Here is an 11,835-nt window from a genome sequence, read left to right as displayed (position 1 = left end):
GATGCATAACATTAAGTGACTAGTAATTTCCTGACAGATGGATAAATCATTGTGACTGAAGTAAACACTTTGAATAGCTTAGATCTATTCTATCACCATGTAATTCACAGTACCTTTTCCCTCATAACCTCATCAAGTTCCTGGATGACTTTGTCCTGTGCTTCTTGGTTGATGGCCAGGTTGTACAAGGCAAATGCCATGGTGGTGGCCGTAGTGTCATACCCAGCAAGGAAGAAAACAATTCCGTTGGAGACCACGTCATCTTTAGTCAAGGCTACAGCAAAAATATCAAAATGTATAAGAAAATGAAAGTGAAATTTATTATGGTAGCATCATTTTCATTGATGTCAGTAATCAGAAAAGACAATAATACACCAAAGTCTTAAGAATTCAATTGTAGTTTTGCAAAATCTTAAGAATTAACAAAAGTTAGTGCATATAATTATATAGTATGAAAAAAGTTCATTGATGACCTTGCCTTGAATTTTAGAACCAGCAGGGCAAACCATTTGTTACCCCCTTTTATAGTCATCTAACATACATTTTTATTGCCTCAGAGAAGGGTTGCAGTCCTTCAGACAATATAAACAGTATACATGTATAAATCAGGCATCAAAAAGACACCAAGTCTATATACTGCACATATTGTTTCACATATTGGTATGCTGGATGCAACTGTAAGAATCTTGTGTGATCTAAGACTGAACGACAACGTAAGCTCAGATATTCAGGTGTCACTTTGTCTTGTATCACCTTGCTTTTGTCCCTGGACTTTCACATCTCTACTGCTGTCCTCTTCCTCCTCTTCTGGCTCTTTATGGGCATTCAGCATCAGCTGCATGAAATCCAAACGCTCCTTGGAAAGGAATGAACAGAAAAAAATTGAGTACAATGTCAAAGACATGTATTTATCTAACTTTTCAGTATCTGTCTGGTATTGTGACCCAGTTACTTCTTAAGTGTAGCTTGTGGGAAACTCAGTCAGTCAGTCATTCATAGTGATATGGTGTATTACAGCACCGTTGGGGTTATACGGCCCCTTACATGGTAGCATACCCTTTCTTCTAGCTGAATACAAGACGGGGACGTGCCAGGTCTCCCGTCCGGGTGAATGATGTAAATCACCGTGTGGCCGTTACGGTATGGAGGTACGCCAGGCCTCCTTCCGGGTGATTTGAAGTGAATCCACAACTCCAGACAGAATGATTTGCACCATCGCACCATTGCACGTGTGGTGGGTTCTTTAACATGCCCAGGGGTGTGACTCTCCCCAAACACGGGACCTTCATTTAACGTCCTATCCGAGGGATGACCCTAGCTGAAGCTAGGTACTCATTTGCACCTGAGTAAAGTGAGGAAAGCCGTGTAAAGTGCCTTTCCCAAGGGCACAAGTTTGGTGACATGGCAGGATTTGAACTCGAGACCTCTCAGTCCTGAGCCATAACACTGCCACTGCGCCGCGCGATATCACTAGAGGGAAACTACTAGTACCAGTGGGTCAGAATACCTGACAAAGAGCAAAGGGTTGGTTGGAAATTTGGTAGGATATTGACCATTCATACCAATTACCAATGCATAAGATCCCTATGTTCCCTGGCATTTTTGAATTAAAAAAAGCACTCACAGACACCGTTGTTTGCCTTAGTTCCATCAGCTGGTCCAGGACCTTGTAGAAGAAGTCAGTTGTGCTTCGTGGGAAGAAGTTATAGCCTAGCCCTTCCAGTAGTGGTTTCATGATCCATGGAAAAAACACTGAAATGTGGTCGAAAGGCTCTATTTAACATTGGTGTTAGGTTATGATGCATTATGTAGAATTATTTCAAATCATAATCAGTGCAATTAATTATTTCAGTGACACAAAATACATGAGGGCAAATGAAAGAAGAAGACGAAGAAAACATACTGAATAACCAGAACAATGGATTTTTCATTTGTCCTTCAAAGGCTTTCTTGGCATGAACGACAAATGGATCGTTCGGGTTGCGTTGGGAGTCAATATCTGTTCCAAATGCTACACTGGCAATGGCATCCATGGCGAAGCCACCAGTCAAACTGTTTTCCAAGGAGGAAAAGACAAAAACAATTCATGAGAATAAAACTTTTGTCCCATTTAATCTGTACCATCGCCATCAAATGATCCTTTGAAATGTAATAAATAAACTGACAAATAACCTTAGACTGGTACATCCTGGTATTGTAGTTGCGTCCAACGCATAATAATTTTTTTTTCAATTAAATATGTGCAAGACTGTCTAAGCAGCTGTATGGGACATAATTTGCATGTACATGTACATGGAACATGCCTTTTAGCTTCAAACGACTGGCCTTGACTCCAGGTTTGTTCACCCAAATTGCTCACAAGCTGATCAGCACAATGGTTCAGTTGCTCCGTCATCTGAAACACAGAAGATAAACTAAGGTGTTGGGGACCCTGCTTCAACCATGCTTGGCCATAAACAGAAATAACTTGTGTTACACATGCATTGTTGACAAAGAATAACGCATGGTTGCTATCAATGTTTGACTGTAATCATATGTTTTAGATTTCTGTAATACCTGAAATATCAAAATTGAAAAGTGATCAGATACTGCATCAATGACAAAAATAGACAAATTTCACACACTACACAGCAATAACTGCTTTTGAAATATTCTGGAAGCCAGAGCACAGACAATGCTGTGTAACTCTGTGAGACAGCTGGTTTCAACTTCTGGGTCACTAGGGGCACCAGCTAAAGCCTTGCAGTTCTCTGGATTTTTTTTAGGGTAATCTGAATACTGTGTTAATTTTGACTCTTCCTATGGTCAGTGATCTTTCACTTTCACTTTATCATCTTTTCCATCTTAAATCCTTTTATAACATTTTTGTGGACCATTACCTGCTTAAGCTTTCCTGCACTGAAAGCTGGGCTGAGAGTGCTCCTCATGTTTTTCCATTCTTCACCATTTACCAGCGTCATCATGCGATCTACCGGCTTGGTCTTCAAGAAAAATGTTTCTCCCTGAAAAACGAAGTAATGAGTATTCATTAAAACATCAAATGTAAGGGAAGCCAACTTCCAGAGTATCAGTTATAAATTTGATTTTTAAAACATTAAGGAATATGGACACAAGTTATTAGCCAAGACACTCTAGTCTTGTCTACGGAAGCCATAAAGGCCTAATGGTCTATAATAATTGACTCAGTCACACTCACTATCCAATTTTCCCCCCATTGTTCACTGTGTTAGGATGTTTAGAAGTACAGTGTCAGGGATTTGGAGAGTTCTACAACCTCAAAAATTCCACCAAAAAGGCCACCTGCACTTCCAAAAAAAGGGGTTAGGGGGCCAAATCCTATACCACCTGTTGACAAATGGAAGAGCTATCTACCATCTACATGACTATAGCATGTTCATAGTATGAGATATCAAAGCCCAAACTACTGCTGCACTACCACAGAAAGCTGTTAGAGTACTGTGAGCAATCAAATTCACATACAATATCAGGGCTCGAAATTCCTTTTTTTGATTAGGTGCACTAGATAAAAGAATTGGGTGCACCAAAAGATTTTTGGGTGCACCACTTAAATTCAAGTAATAACCTAATAAGTTACAAGCTACATGTATCAAACAAGTACCATGACAGACATTTTTATTATCATTCTATCACAAACACTCAGATGTAAAGATTATGATGTATGCTAGAGTATACTTCGATATCTTTACAAACCGTAAAAAAATATTTGGGTGCACCAAGGAGGTTAACCTCCTTGGGTGAACCCTGTGCACCTACAGAAAATAATTGGGTGCACAGCTCCAATTTTGGCTGCACCTACCGGGTGGGTGCACATGCACCCAGTATTTCGAGCCCTGAATATGCACCAAAAACACAAAGCTTTTTGCAAACTAAGGTAGCAAAATCTAAAGTAAGTTAAAGTGCTGCAACAGTCTATTCTACCTTAGTCTCCCTACTTACAATTCTTTGGGAGAAATTGTGAAACTGCTTGACGAAGACTTCCCGAAGCATCTCATTGTCAGAGATGACCAGCAGGGGTGCGGCTGCCCCTCTGTAATGCCTGTTCATAACAAATTAAGAGTCAAAATGTTTGCCTATAGTCAACTTAGAAAATAGCCGGGTTGCCTTCCCAAGTAGAAGAATATACCGTCAAGCAATTATGCATCCATGTGATTAGCCATTCAACGTGGGGAAAAGTTCAGATGATTTCCGTACATTCCCTCAAGGTACTTTTCACAGATTCTATGGTTAAATACTTTGAATCACAGAAACTGTTTGCGATAGTTTCATTCATGACTGTTTGAAAATGATTTGTGAGATATTGACTAAACAGGGTAGCCTGATATCCAGTCATGTTAATTGGCTCCCAAGTCTCTTCTGTCCTTGCTGCATGCACATAGTATACATATTTTCAGAGAGGACAGAAGAGACTCTGGAGGTATACCGTATAATACGGCTGGATACCAGGCTATAAACAAGGTACAAATTCTGATGTTTTGAAAATCTCAGGTACTAGTACTCACCCATACACCTTTCCATACTTTTGGCTGATCTCTAGTTGGAAGTCAGGGTTGTAGATTCCCTGATGTTGGAAGGGGGAGTGAAACAGCAATTTTCAAAAGTCTCTTGATGATCATAAAATGTTACAATCATCAAAAGAACATAAACAAAATGTGTTAGCCAGCACAATTCTATCATACAGTTATACCAGTCCCAAAATATTACAGATTGTACTGCATCCATTTGGAAATACAAGACTATATGCATACAGTAACATACATGTCGAAAACGATCCAGCAGATTTCCGATCACTGGCCATGGTCGGGGTCCTGGCACCCCCATCTTCTTGAAAGTTGACAACGGGCGCACTCCATATCTGTTCAAATGAAAGGTGTATTTTTATGCAGTGAAGTGTCATACACCATCTGTTGTCTCATCGTATAACTTAGATGCAATAGACAGTGTTGTTTTACCTATAAATGTGAAATTATAATGTTCATGACATAAAATTATGAACTAAGGAGATCGCACTAATAGTCAGGCATACAATTCCATTCTTAGGAACAATGTTGTAGTTGGGCTCAGTGTTAGGTGATATCATATGTGACACAGGAGTTAGAGCAGAAGGTCTTAACTTCTCTCTCTCTCTCTCTCTCTCTAAATCCTATGCATGCATCGTATGCTGCTCATACTAACACCACATGGAAAATGGAAATTTGCACTGGAACTTTTCCTATAAGTATGATTTTACATAATCTATTGATTGTGGTAACATCATTGGCAAAAACCATAAAATCATATATCGTATCAAAGTAACCTCCATTCTACAGCATCCCCCTTGCATAAACATACATGTGTCATGCTCTATTCAAGAATACAGAACCTCCTGCATCAGCCAAGGAGGTGTTTACTTGCATTACACGGTCGATTAACTGTCACAGTGGGACATTGCTAATCACACCCTGCCCCACAGGAGGGTAGCTAGTCTGAGAGTTGGTCTGAGGGTCCATATAATAATAGTCCCCTACTGGGGCTTATTATTCCCGCTAGGAGCTAGTGGATCTGCCTCATCATGATCAGGTAAGGTTACCAAAGATCAGGACTCACATGTACAACAGCAGCACCAGTAGCCCCAGAAGGACCCATGTCAGAGGAATGGGGAGCACATCAACAGCCATATTGAGAACGATTCAGTGTTTGAGATAGTGAAACGTCCACAAAAACAGCCAGCTGGCTGTCCAGTGGTGCAGAAAGTGTTTGCTTGGCCTTGACGCCTGACCTTAAGGACTTGTGACCCTGCATTACTTATGTGAGGTCATGTGCGGGACCAAAGTACATGAGTCACGGTGCATGAATGCCATAACCTCTACTAGAGTCGAGTAGAGTAGAGTAGAGGTTATGACATTCTTAGAGCAGCTTACTTGAACTTCCAGATTACTACATTCTGTTTGCCTATCTAGGAGTAGGATAGGAAAATCGCTAGCTATGAGACACAGCCTTGGGAATACGTATTTACCAGCAATAACTAAAATCGATCAGGACTCACATGTACAATAGCAGCACCAGTAGAACCAGAAGGACCCACATCAGAGGAATTGGGAGCAGATCAACAGCCATGTTGAGAACGATCCAGCGGTATGAGAAAGAGAAACGCCCACAAAAATTGCCAGCCGGCAGTCCAGGCGCCCCAACTGTTTGCTTGGCCTTGACGCTTCACCGTACGGACGTTGACCTCTGATGCTGCATTACTTATGTGACAAGGTCATGCGGTTTGCAGTTGTTACACAGTACATAGACTTGACTTGGTTCAGGATTAATCTACATGTACAGTGTATTTACAAGGTTAACAGGGAGGTTATGCAAGAATCTAATAGTATGATCTTTTATGGATGTTGGTAAATACACTTTCAGAACCTTGTGTTAAATGATATATGGTAAGTACACAAACATGGTCAAATTATATTTCATGATGGAATATGTTATCGTAAAAGCAGAAGTTGCTGCACAACATCTATTAGGTGAAAAGGTGTTCCAGTAAAAAATGTTCATAATAATTTTAAGTGATCTTTATTCATGCAGTGCTTAAGGACTATACCAAATTGGTGTATGTTGACAGTACATTAAATGTACATTGGACAATCATTTTAGTACAAACATGATTATCATATGCGTGATTCATTAAGTTTTATTAGTGCCTGTAACAATAATGAATCCAAAATACAACACCTGATTACATTCAACCATAAAAATTATATAAATTAGTTGTACAAAATAGACAACCTTCTGATGTTTTGTCCACTTGCTATTAAAAGACTCACTATCTTTATATCCTGGTTGCCAGTCATTTTAGCTTAATACTGCAATCTCTTGGTTGTTTCCGTAGTATTAAGCCAAGAAGGTAAAAGCGGAGTCACCTATTGGACCTTATGACTGGCTGACTCCCCTAACATATTATGGGTTGACGACCCACATACTATTTGGCCAACTTCTACTATTTGCAGAGCCTGGTAGAGGCTAGGCACCGGAGGCTAATATCTTAACAAATCCAAATGACATTATCAGGACAAAATACATGTAATGCACCCTTGATAATTCTGTAACAGATTACTACAATGTGTAACCATAAACACTTGTAAATGATGATGCATATATACAATCAGGGTCTTTGTTTTGTAGCTGATGGTTCATCAATGTTAAACAAATGATAATCGAGGTATCAAACCCGGAGTTCTGCTGTAGTACCATAACAAGCTGCTAGGGAGCCCAAAATTTAATTGTTTCCAGGTCTCATCAAGACCTACCCACATATCGAATATCAATACAATCCATCCAGGTGTTGTCAAGTTTTGATGGTCTTCTACAAATACACACAAAAACAAACGCTACCCAAAATATAAGTCTTGGCAAAGGTAATGAAATGAAATAAAATCTATCATCAATCAATCATAATGGTACAAATAAAGCAAATGGCAGCTAGGCAGCACTGTGATAAGTGCATCTCAGCCCGGTCTAGTTGTTCCCTCCAGCTCTCAACTCTGCCCTCAGCTTGATACCATTCACCGGCTGTGGAAAGGGCTCAAACTTCTTCAGCTTCAGTGTCATCTAGTCAAGTAGAAAAAACATGAAAAGTAAGAGTAGAGTAAACTGCGGTGTTTAGTGTTCAGTCTGCTCAACAAAATCCCAATTCTACAATCTATTGGTATAACATTTGAACCAGGTGTTTACCAAACATTCTGCACAGTTTGTTTTAGAAAGCAAAGACTTTCAATTTGATAAAAATTTTCCTATCATCAAGCCTCAGCATGTATGTGCAAGCAAGTCTTAACCCCCATGTGTTGGCAAACAACAAAAACTGGATGGTAAGTGTGTGTATCCAGCAGTACTAAAAAATTGCCCACAACATTTTTTTTGTAGTCACATCCAACATCAAAATGCATTGAATTTTAACATGGTCATGCTTACATCAGTATCAGGCCCAGTCCTGATGCGGTACTTCATGAAAACCTTTGCCAGTCCGATCTTAGCCTCCATCAATGCCAGGCGCATTCCGATACAGTTCCGTGGTCCCGCGCCGAACGGCAGCCAGTCGTACTGGTCACGTTTCTCTCTCTCCTCTGCTGTGAACCTTAAGCAAGGTTTTTTGACAAATTTAGCCCCTATGCTATTAAACACTTGATGTAGCTTCAGACCTGAAACATTGTCTTACTTGCGCTTTAAATACATTAAGACCAGACCATAGAAAAGAAAATATAACATTGTAGATATTTTATACAACGTGTGTGTCATACAATTGCTGCCAGTTATCGCAACTCTTAGTGTATACCACGAGCATACTTAGTACATAATGATATTACATGTGGTGTTGTGATTTACTTCAGTATTGACATATGAACGAAGAGCAATTCTTGTAGCATCAATGATCAAAAGATAGTTAATAACTATGGTACCTTTCAGGAATGAACTTTTTTGGTTCCGGCCACCTCTCAGGGTCGTAATGAATGGCAAGAACTGGGATCAACACAGTCATTCCCTTTGGAATCTTCAGCCACTGGATGGTTGTATCTTTTGTGCATATCCGGGTCATGCTTCATGGCAAAGAATAACAAATACAATACAAGCAATACAAACCTTACTCATTATTATTAGGAACAGTATAAATGGTAGAAATGGCCATTTGCAAAATGCATCTGTTTGTCTTTCATCAGTAACTGTCAGTCACTCATTACCTGAATACTTTCATCAACATACATGTACAACCACGTTGAATACCATCAGCTCAGAGCGATCAACTTCATATTCAGAAATTAGTCTCTAAGCAGACCCTACGGTGCCTTAGAGATAGTAACAACGCTGAAAGGATAATAGCCATTTGACTCCCTTTGGCCAGCTATAATCCTTGGCCAGCTTTGTTACTATATCTAAGGCATAGTAGGGGCTGCTTGGAGACTATTCAGGAATCTGAAGAGACAAGGAAGTCCTCATGATGTGAATATACTAGTACCACTCACATGAGCGCTGCAGGAGGATGTAGCCGGAGTGTCTCCATGATGCACATCTCCAGGTACGTCATCTGCTGAAGAGCTTCATGGTCTACCTGGTCCTAAAGATAGTCATAGATTCGTACATGACAAAAGATGTACATGAAACGATCTAATATAAAACAAATACCATAATTGCAAGACCTACATACAGTATTGTGCAAGTGATGTCATTAGGATCAAATTCTGTGGATCCAATTGTATGAAGAAGAGTGGAGGTGCTTGGCAGAAAAAAAGCAAGCCAAAGTGAAGCCACATTGGACTTCTACTGGCTACTTGAAAAAGCATTACCTCAGTTGAGGGTAACTGAGGGAGCTCAAGGTTACATGTATATTTGTTGGTATGTTTGTGACTCAAATCATTGTGACTGAAGCACAGAACACTTTGAATGGCTTATTCTATCACCATGTACTTCACAGTACCTTTTCCCTCATAACCTCATCAAGTTCCTGGATGACTTTGTCCTGTGCTTCTTGGTTGATGGCCAGGTTGTACAAGGCGAATGCCATGGTGGTGGCGGTGGTGTCATACCCAGCAAGGAAGAAAACAATTCCGTTGGAGACCACGTCATCTTTAGTCAAGGCTAGATAGAGCAAATACAGTATATTACAACAAATGTACAATGTATCAGAAAATAAAAGTGAAATTTATTATAATCAGAAGGAAAAAAGTTATGGTAGCATCATTTTCACCAATGTCAGTAATCAGAAATAATGTTAAGAGACCAGAGTTTGAAGAATTCAATTTTTGTTTAGTACAACTTAAAGAATCAACAACAGTTAGTGCATATACACATGTAGTATGCACAGTCTTAAACATTGAAACCAGCTGGGCAAGAGTCCATTGTCATCCCTTTGTCAGTCATCTGACATGCTTCTTTAATTGCTACAGAAAAGAGTCACCCTCTATGGCACCAAATTTACCAGTATTTGTTTCTCGTTTTGGTATTTTCAAACCACGTGGCATTGGCAAAATTTAGCTACCTGGGTAGCTAGAGTTATCTAAGATTGAAGGATGGCATAAAGTCAGATATCCTGGTGATGCTATTAAAAACTGTTTCACCTTGCTTTTGTCCCTGGACTTTCACATCTCTACTGTTGTCCTCTTCCTCCTCTTCTGGCTCTTTATGGGCATTCAGCATCAGCTGCATGAAATCCAACCGCTCCTTGGAAAGGAAAAATGAAGAAGAAAAAACAGAAATATTAAGTACATGTATCTAACGTTTCAGTTTCTGTCTGGTATTGTGGCCCTGTTACTTCTAAAGTGAACTTCTACCAGGGACCTTTGACCCACTACATGCATCACGCTTTCCCCATTAGTCAGAAGTGAGTGGGTTAGAATACCTGACAAAGAGGAAACAGGTGGTTAAAAACTAAGGATGATATTGTGAAATGATGATGAATCGAACATCAATACAAATTATTGATCATCATTAAAGTTCTCTGGAACATGAACATTTGTGAATAAAAAACACCCACAGACACCGTTGTTTGCCGTAGTTCCATCAGCTGGTCCAGGACCTTGTAGAAGAAGTCAGTTGTGCTTCGTGGGAAGAAGTTGTAGCCTAACCCTTCCAGTAGTGGTTTCATGATCCATGGAAAAAACACTGAAATGTGGTTGAAAGGCTCCATTCAACATTGGTGTCAGGTTATGGTATGCATTTTATGTAGAATTCTTTCAAATCATAATCAGTACAATTCTATCTTTTTAGTGACATGAAATAAATGAGTCCAAATGAAAACCAAAAGAAAGGAAGAAAAAACATACGGAATAACCAGAACAGTGGATTCTTGAAAGGTCCCTCAAAGGCTTTCTTGGCATGAACAACAAATGGATCGTTCGGGTTGCGTTGGGAGTCAATATCTGTTCCAAATCCTACACTGGCAATGGCATCCATAGTGAAGTCACCAGTAAGTCTGCTTGCCAAGAAGAAAAAGAGAAAAACAACAAAGAAATTCATATAAAACTTTTTGTCCATACATATATACCACGACCATCAAATAATCATTTGAAACACTAGAATAAACTGACAAATAACCTAAAACTGGTACATCGGATTGATGTAGACTGTGTCCAACATATAACAATTCTTTTTAATCAATTGATACAAATACACACCAGACTTTTAAACAGGACATATGTTGCATACACGTTGTACAAATGTACATACTTTTTAGCTTCAAATGACTGGCCTTGACTGGTTTGTTCACCCAAATTGCTCACAAGCTGATCAGCACAACGATTCAGTTGTTCCGACATCTGAAACAAAAAGCCGAAGGTGTTATTTTCATGTATGATATTCATGACTTGTGTGTATTCACTTAAAATACGATAATTGAAAAGTGGTCAGATACTGCTTTACTGAGAAGTTAAAATCTGATACTAAAAGATAGTACACATCAATAACTGCTTCTCAACTGCTTTTGAATACGTGTTATGATCCTGGTTAGTCCTTTTAAATGATTTTTTAGGACTTTTACCTTCTTAAGCTTTCCTGCACTGAAAGCTGGGCTGAGAGTGCTCCTCAAGTTCTTCCATTTTTCACCAGTGACCGTCGACAGCATGCAATCTAGTGGTTTGGTCATTAAGAATTGTGTTTCTCCCTGAAAAACACAGTACAGTATTTGATTTTAAAAAACTCAATCCTTCATGAATGGAAGGGAAGCCAAAGAGTCTCTCATAACTTATCTTTTTCATAAATGACAACTAGAAGAGTACGTTTGTGAAGATTAGACATCCAGGAATATAACAAATAGATGATGGTTCAATCTCTTCTTCTGGATAATATCAAATTTTATTC

General features: G+C 39.3%; 1 protein-coding gene across 2 annotated transcripts in view; it reads right to left on the bottom strand.

Moving 5' to 3' along the window:
• LOC118423849 (cytochrome P450 3A8-like) overlaps positions 1–11,835 on the bottom strand; it is a 24,289-nt gene that overhangs the window by 6,565 nt on the left and 5,889 nt on the right. The window contains exons 5-14 of one of the 2 annotated variants that reach the window (XM_035832136.1): positions 11,516–11,638; positions 11,206–11,294; positions 10,803–10,951; positions 10,514–10,641; positions 10,098–10,200; positions 9,458–9,618; positions 9,006–9,097; positions 8,445–8,582; positions 7,960–8,122; positions 6,549–7,599 (exon numbers count right to left, since the gene is read on the bottom strand). In XM_035832136.1, the coding sequence (XP_035688029.1) occupies positions 7,507–7,599; positions 7,960–8,122; positions 8,445–8,582; positions 9,006–9,097; positions 9,458–9,618; positions 10,098–10,200; positions 10,514–10,641; positions 10,803–10,951; positions 11,206–11,294; positions 11,516–11,638 (1,239 nt within the window). In that variant the 3' untranslated portion in view covers positions 6,549–7,506. Of the gene's footprint in view, positions 1–6,548; positions 7,600–7,959; positions 8,123–8,444; positions 8,583–9,005; positions 9,098–9,457; positions 9,619–10,097; positions 10,201–10,513; positions 10,642–10,802; positions 10,952–11,205; positions 11,295–11,515; positions 11,639–11,835 lie in introns of those variants that run through there. The other variant, XM_035832137.1, reaches the window with a different exon arrangement.

The sequence above is a fragment of the Branchiostoma floridae genome, chromosome 10, assembly GCF_000003815.2.
Source record: "Branchiostoma floridae strain S238N-H82 chromosome 10, Bfl_VNyyK, whole genome shotgun sequence".
Taxonomy (NCBI): domain Eukaryota; kingdom Metazoa; phylum Chordata; class Leptocardii; order Amphioxiformes; family Branchiostomatidae; genus Branchiostoma; species Branchiostoma floridae.
This window is presented reverse-complemented; position numbering and strand designations above follow the sequence as displayed.